Genomic DNA, 16,310 nt, shown 5'->3' with positions numbered 1-16,310 from the left:
GCACCTGCACTTGAAGTTTTGACATATTGCCAAATCTCCCTCTATAGAATATAGAGGTTATGGCCATATAGAATATAGAGGAGAGGGCCAGGCCACTATTTACTGAGCATGAAGGAAGAGAGGGAGCAAGAACTAAGGATAATTGTGAGCAGGCTTAACAGGTAAGAAGGGGTAGGGCAGATGATGATTATGGGAGGTACTCGGTAGCTGCAGACAGCTAGAATGCTGAAAAGGGGAGTGGATATTTGGCAAAGCAGGGTGAATATACAATGTCAGCTGAGATTACAATATACAGTAGCAGTTACAACCTCATAAATGTCACCTGCACTTCATGTTTGGTAGCCCAAGGATGCAACAGTGCTGCCAAAGGCTCTGCCTCATAGGCGAGAAAAAGACTTGGGACAAGAGGAGATGGCCAACCCTGGAGTTAGAATGTTAAGTAAGTTTCAAGGCCAGGTCTGAGGACTACACACACACACACACACACACACACACACACACACACACACACACACACCACAGCACATGGTTAGGGAAGTGGTCCAGCAGACCTGGAGTGTACCACATGAGAGGAAAACAGGTGTGTACCCAACCTATGACCTACATCTGCGAACTGCCTGATACAGATAAGAACGGAAGTGGCGGGGAGGGAGCAGAAGCTGTCTGGATCTTTAAAGTCCACAGCTGAACCTGCTATGAATCAAACATGTTTAATTATTTTTCTCATTCAGAAACTAGGGAACAAAAACCGGGGAAACTGTGAATTGGTTTCAGTTTTGAAGCAAAGGGAAGACTAATTACTACAGTAAGTAAAATGGTGGGGATATGAGACTAAGTGAGTCACTGTCAACCAGAAATTCATGAGCCCAAATGAGGACAAAGCTAAGCATAGGCAGAGTGCTCTGACAAGTTGAGTGATAAAAAGGCTGGAAACTCTAGGGAGGTAACCACTCAGTCATCCTGAACTACTAAGACAGTGAGGAAGTTTTGACTACATCCTCTCCCATGCAGTATCAGTAAGAGGGAAGGGCTTAGTGTAGTTAGCCTTGAGGGAAACTGGGTTTCACAGGGAGCAGCACAACTGATGGGAAGGACCTTTACTAAGGACAAAAGTGCACCTGTATGAACCCTATGAGGAAGGTCAAACCCCAACAAAGGACAATGCTGAGAACAATAGCCTTTTAAAAGAAAGGCATGTTTTTAATAAGAGGAAAGAAAAAGTACACTTGATTGTTGCAATGCCTGTAAGGAGTGCAAAGAATCGGGCCAACACTCCCCACATTGCAAGCTGCCAGTGAGGTTTTTGTTGCATTTTTTTGTTTCTTCTGTCTTTTTGTTTGTAAATTCTGAGAATCAAATGAGGCCCCCCCCCCCGAGGGAGCTATCTTCCCCAGCTCCAGTTATTGTGTGTGCTAGGGAGCTAAGGCTGGGCCTCTCGAATCCACATGCTAGGTTAGTGCTGCCGCACAGAGCTTCAGTGCTGTTCAGTGTACGTGAACATTAAGGAATCGAGGATCAAGTGAGTTCAGGAAATCTGGAAATGAACCTTTCTCATCTTAATTTTAAAGCTGGCAGAAAAGATTGGATGAGTTCTGTAAAGTTAGAGCCACACCTCTGAGGGGTGTGAGAACCTTGAAAACCAAGTAGGAAGTCACAGCCAAGTGAGGTGCATCAGTGGTGAGGCTGCCCACTACTAAGCATGAGGACTGCCTTTGAACCCTGGAAGACAGCCACAAGGTGGAAGGAGAGAACCAACTCCCCTAAGTTGTCTGTTGGCTTTGATATGTGCATCTTGGCTCACTCCTATACATACACAAATGCACAATAACTAATTTTTTTTACTATTAAGAGAATATTGAGTCATGTCTGGGGCTGGGGACATAGCTTGGGGGGGTGAATTTGATTATCAGAATTTATAGACAAAAAAAGCTGGGTGTAGTGCCTGCAGTTGTAATCCCTAGGGGAGATTGAGACAGGAGAGTCCCTGGAGCTCACTGGCCAGCCAACCTTGCCTAATTAGTGAATTCCAGGTCAGTGAGAAATCTAGCCTTGCCTCAAAAAATGGTGGGCAGTGACAACCAAGCTTGTCCTTTGGTCTCAAAACACAAACAGACACACACACACACACACACACACACACACACACACACACACACACACACACACACACACACACACACGCATGTACGCACAGATAAGGTATTAAGTTTCATCAGACCTAGCTCATTGGTTTGGCTGGAAATATGTCTGTCTTGATAGACCAGAAGCACCCACAACCCAGTTGCTTGGGAGACCTTTTGACAAGATAGAGAAATATAGGTTGGACATAAAAATAAGCCGATTAGCATCTGAATGGGATTAGAGTTGGGGTGCATTACTATTCATAAGCATGGGGTGTGCTGTGGAGCTCACCTGTATTGACATGTTTGGATGTGTGGGTGGGTGTTGGCAAGTGTAGCATGGATGCAGGTGTGGAGGGAGTATGCCTGTGCTGTGTGTCATCTACCTCTGCTGTTGCTTCTGTTTGGATGAAAGGATCTGCCAAACAGAGGTACCTCAGCTGTTCACTTAGAAGAATGGCCATACAGTATGAAGACAGGTCCAAGGATGGCACAGGTCTCAGGAAAAAACAAAACAAAACAAAAAAAAACTATGACATGTGTTTTCGTTCATCAGAGAGGGACCTGGCCACGGACTGGCCTGGGCCACCCCTCCCCCATTGTGCTCACTGTCTGTAAACTTCCTTGCCTTCTCAGCTGCTCTCCCATGGAGGAGGTCTGCATCTGCTGGTGACTGACCTTGAGTGCTTTTCTCTCCTTTCTCTTCCTTCCCACAGTCAGTTCTGAATGTGATCAGTGAACTGCAGGAACAGATGTGTAGGCTGCAGCTGGACATCCACAGGCGGATTCAAGAGCGCCTGTTACTCTCTAGGGACCACCCTGAGGAGGTGGTGGCTGATGACTCTGAGGCCAGGCCCCAGCCCTGCAGCCAGGACTGTGCCCCTTGGGAGGGGTCACCTGTAGGAACCATACTTAAGTATATCAGAGCATGTGTGTGTGTGATATCTCACTGGTGGAAAGCTGGGGTTCTCCTAACCAGAACTGTGTGCAGTGGCTTCGCATGAATCTGCTGTTACCTCAGGGCAGAACTTGGCCTTATACAAGCTGCTATTGACGTGAGGTGGGCTCTGGGACTCTCATCAAGCAGGGTTTTGAGCGGATGAGAACATCCTTTAGAAGGCCACATTCCCCATCTTCAGGAATAGGATGGAGGCATGTCCCAGGCTATCTTCTTCCAGTGTATGATCCAGACACTTAACACTCCTCCTGTTCTGAGTGTTTAAAGGAAGCTTCGTTGTCTGGTTCTCTTTAAGGAAAAAAACCAGCATCTTGGGAAGAAAATCCTTTCAAATCCGTGTTTAGAAAAGTTTAGCCCCACCCCCACCTCAGAGAGTAAACACAGCATTGGGATTTTCATTTGTTATGAATAATTAAGACATCATCTGCATTTCCAGGAAAAAGAATGCCCACATAATAATCACAGTACAGCCAAAGTTCATGACCTTTTGGGCCATAAGCCAAAGAAGTCACATGAACTCAGGGAGCAGTAGCCTGTGCTTTCTTGGTTCTGCTCACTGTGAGAATGGTGTCCTCTCATAGCAAACTGAACAGCCCCACTAAAATAGGAGCAAAACAGGCAAGCCTCTTCCTACCTTCTGGGCACTGGAATAGCTTTGGCAGGGCCAACAACATTACTGGAAAAATTATTCTGAATCTCTGGCAAACCCAAATAGGTGACCAAAGGTCTTGAAGCCCAGTGATGAAAATCAAGGGCATAGTCATTAGCCTGGAGAATTTTTTTTTTCAGTAGGTATCGAGAAATAGTCACCTGAATTATAAGTCATTCTTAATAAATCATCTTATAAGATTCAGATGGAAGCAGTGTTACTTCATGGTAGATTATCTCAGATTGCAAAGACTCCAAGCCAATTAAATAATGACTTGAGTATCAGGTATTCATGGGTCAACAGCTTTGTGCCAGGACCTGTTAGGTTAAGAGGTCCACAAAGACTTCACAGAGGAGAACAGAACTAGCCATTAGCAGCCCTACAGATAAACCTTACAGGGCACCTGTGGGAAACATCAGAGTCCTGCAGAGGGGTCCAATGTGATGTGGAAGTCTGGGTAGCTTTGCATGGGGAGGGTGAAGGATAGGCAGGAGTTTACATGGTGCACAGTTAGAAGGAGAATGTTGTGTGTATAGAGGTGTAAATTGGAAAGAGGAGTTGAAACTTCTCCAGTGTGACATGTTAGAGCTTACCTGGGATGGGACAGGCTGGTTGTGAGTTAAAGTTTAGAAGCTTTGAGAAGCAGGGGAGTGCCATCGGTGTGCTAATGCCATTGTTCCTCTGGATGTTAGCAGTCAGTGTTTTCCACAGGGCCAAGGTCACAAAGGATAAATCATTAGAAGATACTCAAGCTACCAGCACTCATTGCTACACCAGAGTTATGGTGGTATGTTGGGAGGAAAATGAAACATTATAATATTCTTGGATGTGACATAAATAAAGCTTGGACCCAAGTGGAGTTAATGACCTTTATGCCAGTTCTTCTCATAGGAAATAGTTGTTACCTGAAATGATTGTCCATTAAGTGAATTTTGGTTCAAGACAATATTGGCAGAGCATACTGGTAGTACATATTATAATCTTCACTGTTTAGAAGGTAAAAATAGGATTGCAAATTTGAGGCCAATCTGTGTAAACTAATGAGTTACAGGCCAGCCTAGGCTATGAGACCCTATCTCAACCAACAAAGATAGCATTGCTGAGTGTTGCGCTCTTTATTGAGGAAGTTTTCAACCAGGGGTCTAGATAGTAGCTTGAATTCCTGTCCCACCTACTGCTTGTACAAACGTGTATGTGTAAGTTGTTTAAACACCCCTTCCCAGTCAGGAAGCTTCACTGGCTTCCTATCCACACAGCATCACTATGGGAACCCTCACCTGTAGAGACTTAGCTCCCCAGTCTCATCTCCAGTAAACGCTGATGACATCTAATCTCTGCTCCACAAGGGGATGTTTCACAGTCTGCCTTCTGTCTTGACACCACTCAGCATGCCTTCCCTGTTTCTCTGGCTTACCCTCCTCGTCTGATGGGGACACACACACTGGCATCTGTATTTGGAACTTAGTATTTGTTTTCTGTATCTTACTCGCTGTACTGCCTCAGAGGATTGCAACTTCCCTCCTGTGGGTTCTCCTCCCTCTGCACCACCAGGATGTTGCCTCCATTTGGCATCTCCGATCCTCCCACTCACAAGCTTGTCTGTCCTATCTGCTGTGCATGAGCTGGGCATGGGGGTTCACGTGTCAGAGAAAGGGAAGACAGAACGTAAGAACTAGAGGGTAATTGTGAGTTGTAGGTTGGGAAGATAGCTCAGTTGGTAAAGTGATGAGCATGAGAATCTGAGTTGCAGCCCCATAATACTCATTTAAACACACACACACACACACACACACACACACACACACACACACACACACACTCTCTGTCCTGGCACTGGGGGGTAGAGACAGGTGGATCCCTGGGGCTTGCTGCCAGTCAGCAAGACACCTGTTCAAAAAAAAAAAAAAATAGATGACTGAGAAATATACCCAGTGTTGTCCTCTGGCCAACACATGTATGAACACACAAATGCACATGTATGTACACACACACCCATACACACACTCTGCAGTTTCTTCTCTCCTATGTCTGGAACTCTCTGGCCTTCATGTTTAAATGACCACATGGCCTTTTCTGGATCACAGACCATGTTTAAAGTTCAAAGCTGCAGACATGGAGCCTGCTACTGCCCCCAACTTCCTCTGCACGTGACTTATCCATTTTGGAGACTTTATCTTTCATGCTCTTTATCTGTCACAGCTCTGTCATTCTCCCTCTTTTCTCCAGGAGTTACTGCAAGAGCTCAAGCACCTCAAAATCAAAGTGGAAGAGCTGGAGAATGAACGGAACCAGTATGAGTGGGAGCTGAAGGCCACTAAGGTAAAAGGCAGTCTGAGGCACCTGAGGAGGCTGGGGAGAGCTGGGGACTCTGCTGGGAGGGGGTTCACTCTCAGTGTTCTCTACAGCAAAACATGTGGAAATGCAAAACCACCCCACACTGTGGTGCCCAGACTGTTGAAGGCAGGTCTGATGCAGAAGGGCTTCTCCTCATGAGAGAGAGCCTGGGAAGCTGAAGTGAGAGCTGCTGAGGTATGGCAGCCATGTCTGCTGCCTCTGGCAACTTCTTAGTGTCCCTTGTTGACTTAGCCAAGAAGGCTCCTTGGTGAGAGAGTTAATGGGCTGTCAGATAAGTGACTGCAGTAGGTGACACATCCTAAACAGTGGAGGGTGAACATCAGTGTTTTGTTGGGGGCATCATCTTAAACTCAGCCTCCCTATTATAGCCAGTTTTCTAAAAACATTTAAAAAAATAATAATCATGCTTTAGTGTGTGTGTGACTTGGAGAGTGAGCTCTCTTGGGTTGTTAAGTTTGGGTGACAAGAGCATTTACCTGCTGAGCCATCTTGCCAGCCTAGGAATCTAGTCTTTTTGAAAAATGCCTAATAAATTTCAAAATGAATAGAAGGGCATAAAAACTCCCAATACATGAGGAAGCAGAAATTTTGAGTCAGGTATAGATTAGAAGAAAGGACATACAACAGGTAGGATTTTAGTTGCAGGGGGTGGTAGAGGGAGAAGGGAACTGGGATCGTCATGTAATTCAATCTTGTTTGTAATTCAAATAAATATTTAAAAAAAAGAAAAAAATTACTCCCAATACATAGAAATGAGTGTTGCAGCAGATGGACCTTCATATCACCCTGATGCTCACAACACATTGTATGCCTGTGTCACTTTATCATATTGTGCCCTCTGGGAATGGCCGGAGAGTATGATTCAATAAAACAGGGCTTCATTTGGGCATGAGGAGGAGGAAGGAAACGCTTTAACCACCCTGGATGAGTTTCTGATGGAGGATACCTGGGCTGCTGCCCCTGAAGGGAAAACACATCTGCTTTTCCTTGTGTCCTGTAGAACTGTCCACAGGTGACACCCAGTGATGCATGTGGGCATTCTAGTGTTGAGTTTTTGTTCAAGTTTTAAAAGCAATACTTTTGAGGGCTGAGAAGATGGTTGTGTTTGGTCAATAAAATGCTTGTCAAGCAAGCCTGGGGACCCTAATTTAGTCTCCAGTACCATGCAAAAAGTCAGGTATGGTGACTCTCATAACTGTGACCCTATCACTGAAGATGTGGAGGCAGGTAGATCCCTGGGGTCACTGGCTAGCCAGCCTAGTCTAAGTGGTGAACCCCAGATCCCAGTGGGATACTGTATTTCAAAGAAGAAGGTGGCTACCTCCTGAGGACCAAACCATCTTGTCCTCTACTCTACACACAAACACATGCACAGGCAACCATGTGCACATGTACTGTGTCTCGCATGCATATGTACATGTGTGTATAAAGACACACACTTTTGATTAGAATTATTGTGAGTTTGTATCTTTGTTTCTTTGTATCTTTGTATCTTCCAAAGTTAATTGTTAATTATTAAAAAATAATGCTCATTGTAAAAAAAATTCAGACCATAAATAGAAATTAAAGGAGGGCTGTGTGTGGTGATACATACCTTTAATCCCAGCACTTAGAAGGCAGAGGCAGGCAGATCTCTGTGAATTTGAGACCAGCCTGTTCCACATAGTAAGTTCCAGGCTAACTGGAGCTGCATAATAAGACCCTGTCTCAAAAATAAAAGAGGCTGAAGAGATGGCTCATCAGTTAAAGATCACAAGCTGCTCTTCCAGAATACTCAGGTTCAATAACCAGAACCCATATAGTGGTTCTTACCATCTGTAACTTTAGTTCTGGGGATATGAAACCCTCTTCTGACTTCTGCTATCACTGCTTGCATGTGGTACATAAATATACAATGCAAGCATGGCACCTGCCCACACAAAATAATTTTAAAAAATATTTTTAAAAGAAAGAAAATAAAAACCACCCAGATAACCAAGCCACTATGACCATTGTTAGTATTTCTGCTCTTCCAGGTTTTTTTTCTCTGTGGTCCTCCTTCCTCTTTTTCTCTCCCTATCTCATTTCTTTCCTTTCTCCCATTTCTTACTCAGTTATTTGTGCTGACAACTTATAATGTATATTGGGATTTTTTTCCATTTAAAAATTTATGATTTCTTAAGTTAATAAAAGAAAAAGTACTTAACACAATGTTAGTTTTTATATAATCATGTTCTCATGTACAAATGTAAAAACAAAACAAAAAAACAAAACCAACACACTTAACCATTTCACAGATGATAAAATGGAGGCCTAAAGAGATTAGTAACTCTCCCACACTCACTGCCAGTCAGACCTCGCCTGGTGACCAGCTATTGTCTGAGCACAGACAGCCTTGTGTGTGCTGTGCTTTGGTGTCACCAATTCTAGAAGCCTTGTTTTTCCAGAAGCTCAAAACTTTCCACTACGGCACTCACTCCTGTAAGTCCAGCCTTTGAAGTTACACACACCACCCTTTGTTATAAAACCAAGGAACTCTTTTCATTTTAATTCACACAAGCTCTCTGCCTTGGCATGTGGACCTGTGAGATGCTGGCTGAGGAGTCTTTAATGATTACCAGGTGTGAAGCACCTCCTGCCAGAACCCACCCAGCCCTTTGTATACTTTCCTCTGTTAAGTCAGAAAATAATGCACTGGGTGGATTTGATGCTGATTTGTTGGTAAGGACCACAAGACTTCAAGTGGCCAGGGTGAGGTTCTGGCCTGGGTCTCCCATGTCTGTGCTTTCCCTCCCCTTCCTGCAGTGGCCACTTCTCCACCTGAAATCCTCCCCGTGTTTATAGGCTGTTCAGTTTTCTCCATAAGCTTCCTCAGCCCCTAAAGGTGACTCATCTCCAGTGCAAGCAGTGTTTGTCCCTTGAGTTTAGTAAGACACAGCCCTATAGGAATGTAGAATATCCTTTCTTGCCCTGAAGGAATCCAGAGCACCCCTCTCTGCTTCACTATCCAACTGCTGATTGTTTTGGACCTCTGGCAACAGTGCTTGTTTTTATGGCTGAGATAGCTTTCATGGTTCTCAATAGGGCGTTGGATTTATGTGTGCGTCGGATAACCTTCTAAGGATAGCAGATAACCTGTGGTTTTTCCCTGTTTTGTAGCCGATCCAGAGTAGAGGTTGAGGCAAGTCACTTGGTCTGTGGCATAGGCACATATTTTCAGTACTTGGTCCCCAGTTGGTGGGACTGTTTGGGAAGGATTAGAAGGTATGGCCTTGTTGGAAGAGATGTGTCACTGGGAGTGGGCTTTAAGGTTCCTAAAGCTCTTGACATTCCTAGTTAGCTTTCTTTGCCTCATTCTTAGGATACGATATAAGCTCGGAGCCACTGCTTCAATGCCATGCTTGCCTGTCTGCTACCGGCTCCCTTCCATCATGGTTATGTAGTCTGAAGGGGACTCCTGCACAGTGGGGGCTGCCTTCCTGCATTAGGCACAAACCACACCCAAACACCGTTTTCACAGAGAGATCCTTTATTATGTAGGGAAGAAAAATTAAGCAGCAGCTGTTTTCTGACTCAGGCAGAAAACAGCAGCATATGACCTTGCAGGTGTAATTCCTAAGAAGAGAAAAATGGGAGGTCTGTGTTAGAATGGGCAAGAGTGCTGTGATAAAGGAGAGAGAAGGGGAAGAGAGGACAATGGAAAGGGGCAGGCATATTTGTTCCAGAGGGACAAGGACTGCCTCTGGATAGAGAGGAGACAGAGGTGGCACATAGACAAATGGTGGTTTATAAAAATAAAGGGGGAAATGCTGTGTTTGGATGAGGTGTTTAATTTTACTTGGGCACGTTAATTAGGTGAGCCAAAGGGGCTTCTGATTGCTGGACTTTGGTACTCAGCCACAAGAGGAAGAAGTAGCCAAATAAGGGAATGGACCTTGGTGGCTAGCTTTAGGAATGTAATCTAAAGGTTTTTAGCAAGGCAGAAGGGATGGGGAAGAAGGGCAAAGCTTGCCAAGAGCCACATACTCTAGTGGGCTTGTGTCCCTTCAGAGTTAGCCTTTGAAACTGTAAGTCCCCAATAAACTCTTTCTTTCTATATGTTGACTTGGTCATGGTGTCTTATCACAGAAATAGAAAGACAACTAAGACAGGATCTGTAGTACACCAGTGGCCTCATATAGAGACCAGCCTTGAGAAGAGACTCGTGAGTGTCAGGTGCTGCGTTCTGTCTCAATAGGCAAACTTCACTGAAGTCTGTCTATGAGGCCAGAAGATAAGCATCAATATTGGATTCGTAACAGACTATCCTATTCACAGTAAAGAACCACAAGCAAGGAGCCATGCAAAAAAAGTTGAGAGATTATCTCCAAAGGATATCCTGACTCTTGTGGAAATGCAATGCATTTGGGTTGAGAATCCTAAGGCTACAGTTGTCAGAAACCATTGGCACCATTATCCATAAGCCAATGGACATGTGAACCCCAAATGATGCGTGGTCTGTGGCTGCCCATCTCAGTAAGCTGTATGGAATCTTTTGATTCTGGATAGGGCCTGGAGTAGAGGGACAGGGCTCCATAGTGAGCTTTGCAGGAAGGAAATCTGACCTTTCATCTCCTGTCTTTCTTTTACATCTCTGTCCCTCTGTAAGGGAAGGTTTATTCAGAACCATTGAGAAGGGTTGAGGAATGCCAGGTCTCTTAAGAGTGGCCTTCATTCATACTATTAACCTGCTAGCATGCAGCCTGGAGGGTCTGGAGCTCTCTATTGGGGCAGCTGGCTGGGAGAGTGGAGTTCTGCATCAGAACAGACTAGGTGAGTGTGTGAAACTGCACTGGAGCGGCAGGCTGGCTGATGAAGTCCTGTGATGAAGCATTGAGACTGAAGTCTTCGAAGGGCCACTGGAGCAGGCAGGGTGAGTGGGTGGTATTGTACATCAGCGCAAATAGCCTCAGATGGCATCTCTTGTGGTTTGAAAGAGAATAGCCCCCATAGCTCATACATTTGAATGTCTAGTTCCTAGTTGTCAGACTGTTTAGGGAAGGATCAGGTGTTGTGGTCTTATTGGAAGAGATGTGTCAGTGGGAATGAGCTTTAAGTTTTCAAAAGCCCTTTGAGGCCCAATCTCTTTCTTGCTCTGCCTGCTGCCTATGGACCGTGATGTAAATCTCTCAGCTTCTGCTCCAGCACCATGCCTGTCTGTTTCCTGCCATGATGATAATGGATTAGCCCTCTGAAACTGTAAGCAAGCCCTTAATTAAATGCTTTCTTTTTATGAGTTGTCTTGGTCATGGTGTCTCTTCATAGAACAGTAACTTAAGACATCACCCTTGCCTGGACAGTCACTGACTGATTTCACATGGAGTCATGAAAACTGCTTTCTCTCAATATTTTCAGGAAAGCTGCATCCTCCATGGGTTCTTATGGGTCTACATGAGATTTGTAAGTAGTGAGAACAGTGACTGCAGGGTACTCAGTCTGACAACACTGACCAAAGCCTGGCAGGCAAAAGAGTCACCAATAGGTCCATTGCTCATTTGATTCTTTGCTGTTCTCCAATGATGGGCTTGGACCCCATGTCGTACTCTGACAACCAGAATTGGAATATGATTAGGTTCCTTCACGGCAAGCAGTGGGCAGAGTAGATGCCTTTGCTGTGTGTTCTACTGCTCGGAGCTCAGTTCTAACTCCTTTCTTGGTTTGATGTTCCAAATGGAATTTTATCCTAAGGGATGGAAAATTGCAGCATTTACTGGGCCTTTAATATGTGATAGGTATTAGGCCTAATCACTCAGAAGTTATGTAGTCTTCCCATAGGCCATGAAGTGGGGACTATTGAGCTGAGAGACTCGAAAGGTGTGACTACTTGTCTAAGGTCAGCCAACTGGGACATGAGAGATTCTAGATTTGTTTGGCTCCAAAGAGCCTCTTGGAGTGAGACAGGAAGAGCTCTGATTTTCTAAAGAGTCTGGAAAGCATGGATAACCATGCATAGTGCTGTGTGTGAATTGTAACCTGTTAGACCTAGTGGAGATGTGGGAACTGCCCAGTGCCAATGCCAGTGTATGCATGTGTGGATTTGTGTGCAGCATGCTTATGTGCTTTCCCTTTAAAAAAGTATATATACTAAACACACTTTAAAGCTTGTATGTATGCACACAGGCAAGCATGCGACTGTGCCTGGAGACTGGACAAAAGCATTGACTGAACAAAAGGAGAGTATCTAAGGAGGGAACTCTTAACTCACCTCAAAATCAGCAGTAGTGATTTTATTTCCACAATATTTCTAAGTGTGGTGGAAAGATGGAGTTACATATGGTTGTTAGAATGGCATATCTAAATGAATATGTGTATTTTGGGAGAGGAAACATCACATACAGAATCAGTGGTCCAACTGTGCAGCAGGGACAGAGCCTTACCTATGTATATAATCCCAGATCTCCTGGCCTCAGTTTTACCCAGGTTTTACAGAGCAGGGAAGAGAAACAGCTTGGTCAGATAAGGGAATGAGGAGACAGAGCAAGGTGATGGTAGGTGGGTGAGTGAGATCCTTCTGCAGAGTTCCACCCGGTGGGGAGGGTAATTCTACTCTCACTCCTTACCTATGTCCTTCACTCCTCCAGTCTCTTGGGGCCCAATGGGCTCTGTGCTATGACATGAGATGCTTTGTAATGAGCTAGAATTCTTTCTGACCTGTAAGGGACTCTCTGTTGCTTCTTCAGGCTGAGGTAGCCCAGCTGCAAGAACAGGTGGCCCTAAAAGATGCAGAAATTGAGCGTCTTCACAGCCAACTCTCACGGAGTGCAGCTCTCCACAGTGACCATACAGAGCGAGGTAACTAAATTGACTGTGACGGAACACATTATCTTAGGCCCTGAGCCCACTCTTCTAAGTGGGCATGTATATGTGAATAACTATGTGTGTGTGTGCATAGGTGGATGTGCTAATGTTCACACACATGCATAAATGTGTGTGAGCATGTGCGTATGTGTACATGTGGCTTGCCTGTGCAGCTGAGCTCTGGTGTGGTATTAGTGTCCTGCCCCTCCCTTATCTAGAACATTCACCTCTGAAGGCTTTTCTCACAATGCTGACTGAAGCTCTGAGCAGCCTCAGGCAGTCCCCTCTGGAGCTTTTTTCCCTAAAACCACCTGACTTCATGAGATTGAAAGGCCTTGCTCTGATGTTACCACCAAAGAAAAGGCTTAGCAGTTCATGCACCTGACATTTGTACAAGGCCCCAAGGTTGCAAAAGAAAGTCAATTCCTTCTTCATCCTTAGAGCTTTACTTAAATGTCATTTCCCAGGAAGCTCCTCCTGGCTACCCAACCTCAGGTGGGTGATTCTGGTTCTGTTACACTCAAATAGCCTCTTGTTCTCAACATAGCTCATAGTATAATTTAGCAGTGCTGTATTTGGGGAGGTCTTGTGACAAGGATTTGTATCTTTGTTTAAAAACACTTCAGAGCCTAGCACAATATTTGGTCCACCCTGAAACTGAGTCATTGATTAAGTAAAATAATACTGGATATTCCCTGGGGAGTTCAAATCTTGTCAATTAAAAACAGAAGAAACCCTCATATATTGTCCTTAGCATACATAGTATGCTTGTGGCAATTCTCCAAGGATCTAGAAAGATCACACATACCCCAGCTCCTCCACTAGCCACCTAGATGTTGAACAATGTCAGTCCTATGGTTGCTACCACAGTTTAGTCTTATCTTGGCCTCAGCATTGCCTGGCTTGCATTTCCATATAGAGTGAGAACATTTTGTAGCCTTGTAATAGTAATTGAGCTTGAAAAAGAAATTGGTGACCATCAGGCTTATCCCTTCCCATCCTTTAGCAGGAATCTTGCCCTCTTTGGCTGTCATTTATGCTCAGCTAGGTTGGGTTCTGACCAGTGCATCCAGCTTTAACAGTCATTATCTGAAATTACCCTCTCACCCTCATGCTGCCCCTCTAATACTCCACTGGCTCTGGGAATGAGCTCTGGTAACTCTCCACAAAGAGTCCATACACATCCTGATGCTATTTCTCATTGACTATCACAGAGGTAGCAGGATATCTGTACTTGGGATCCCTTGTCTTTTATACTGTTCTTCAATAAAACATCTCTTCCTGTCGCTTATCTTAGGATTAAGCAGAAGTATTTTTCTAGAATATCCAGGTCCATGCCAATTCCAAAACCTCTAAGGACCTCGAAAATGGCCTCTTCTTCCTTCAGGCATTGAACCTGTGGCCTCACTCTTTAGACATCTTTGGAAGAAGTCAGAAATATCCCCCATTGAGTCTAAACTTGGAGTAAGCCATTGTTTTTCTACCATGAACCAACACAGAGCCCTTGTATATTTGTAATGAAGTGCATTGTTCTCCCTTAACCATAACATTTGCTTTTGTGTATTTATCAGAAAATCTAAACATTTCTTTTGTTTTTGGTTTTTTTATTATTATGTTTATTTTTTGTGTAGGTGCACATGCAAGCAGGCACACACATGCCACATTATGTATGTGGATATCAGAGGATATGAGTCACTTCTCTCCACCATGTAGATCTTGAGGCTCAAACTCAAGTTATCAGGCTCAGTGGCAACTGCATTTACTCATGGAGCCATCTTTCTGTCCCTTCCCCCTTAATTTTTTTTCCCTTTTGGTTTTGGACTGAGCCCAAGGCCTTGTGCATAGAGACATTACTCTGCCACTAGAACATATCTCTACCCTTTTTTTTTAAAGGAAAAAAACTTTGTATTTTGAGATAGTGTCTTCATAAGTTTCCCAGGCAGGGCTCAGACCTTGGATCTTGTACCTTACCCATGAAGAGTTATGACTATAGGCATGTAACCCCATTCCCATACATAAACATTTCTTCAGTCAGACTTAACAATTTTAAATTTAACCAATTACCAAGCCTTTGTGTAATGCCCAGTGTCCATTTATCATCCATAAATTGTTTTGGATTTGCTTTTATAGAAATTTCCTCTGTTTCTACTTTGTCTGATTGCATGGTTTCCCCCTAATCTAGTCAGGGGCCTCGTCATTTATCTGCATAGAATATGAATGTTTATGTTCTTAGGAGATACTGTTTGTGAAACATTTGTGATTCCTCTCTGACACTTTTGAGTAAATGCTAATTTTGTTTTGCCCCTAGATGCCTCTGTAGAAAGAGAAGACAAAACACTAGGTTATTCACAAATGTATTCAACAAATACCTAATGAGACCCACTGTGCCAGACACCATCCCAGGTTCTTTCAGCAAATAAAAAGGAGACAAATTCACTTGTCAATCTTTATGTTTGACCTCGAGGGCCATCAGCATATGGTAATAGCTGTCAGCATTTGTACAAATAATTCCTTCTGTACGTCAATTCTTTCAGACCAAGAAATCCACCGTCTGAAAATGGGGATGGAAACACTGCTAGTTGCCAATGAGGATAAGGTGAGAGGTCACTGTGATACCCTGTCCTTGCAGGCACCTCTAACTCTGTTTGGTTCCTTCTGGTCTCTGCTCTACTGGACAATGGCATACTATCATTGACAGCGTATGTTAAAATAACAGCTTTTCTCGGGAGACTCAACTTTAGTTCTTGTTTATGTGCCTGAGAACTTAACTAAACTCGGTTTCCCAAAGGCAGGTTAGAGCCCTGCCTGTTCATGGCGGTGTGCTGAAAAAAATATAATGTCAGAACTCTTAGCAAAACTCAGCAAAAGCCCCTATGTGTTCAATTTACTCCTCATGGTAGAACTATCATAGAGACACCTAGCAGCATGCAGTGGCCCATTTTATCCTGCTACCTTATATTCGTCATGTCTGATTCCTGAATAATCATAAAATAACCACATCCTTACATTGAAAAGCAGTTAGCTGGTGTAAACAATGTCCCTGAGAATCTCAGCCCCACATTCTCAGATGAAGAAAGAGACTCAAACTTTTTGGATAATTTGTCAGGTGACTAGTGGATAGCAAAGCTACCCAAATATTCTAGGATCTGTGTGACCTAAGTTCCCAGACTGTAGCCTTGAAAGAAAGGATCCTCTTTTGGAATACACTCTGTTGTGTAAAGTGCTTCAGACTACCAAGGGACTGGTGAGGAGATTGGGATATGTCTTATGTTTGTAGTTCCAGAGGATGACACAGGAATCAGGGGTATTCTTCATCCGGGTGTTTTAGGAGAGTAGGAGGCAGAGGGGTCTACCTCTGCCACCATGTAGGCCTCTTCAAGGGTTTGTCAGTGACTGCTGACCCACACCTGCA

At 44.2% G+C, this 16,310-nt stretch overlaps 1 protein-coding gene across 2 annotated transcripts in view; it reads left to right on the top strand.

Moving 5' to 3' along the window:
- The window catches only part of Ppfibp2 (PPFIA binding protein 2), an 81,196-nt gene that overhangs the window by 38,269 nt on the left and 26,617 nt on the right, over positions 1-16,310 (top strand). For both annotated transcript variants that reach the window (XM_035442296.1, XM_035442295.1), the window contains exons 5-7: positions 5,954-6,046; positions 12,781-12,892; positions 15,433-15,494. In XM_035442296.1, the coding sequence (XP_035298187.1) occupies positions 5,954-6,046; positions 12,781-12,892; positions 15,433-15,494 (267 nt within the window). The remainder of the gene's footprint in view (positions 1-5,953; positions 6,047-12,780; positions 12,893-15,432; positions 15,495-16,310) is intronic.

Source organism: Cricetulus griseus, chromosome 3 (assembly GCF_003668045.3).
Source record: "Cricetulus griseus strain 17A/GY chromosome 3, alternate assembly CriGri-PICRH-1.0, whole genome shotgun sequence".
NCBI classification, from domain to species: domain Eukaryota; kingdom Metazoa; phylum Chordata; class Mammalia; order Rodentia; family Cricetidae; genus Cricetulus; species Cricetulus griseus.
Note: the sequence above shows the minus strand (reverse complement) of the source record. Positions and strands in the feature narration are given on the sequence as shown.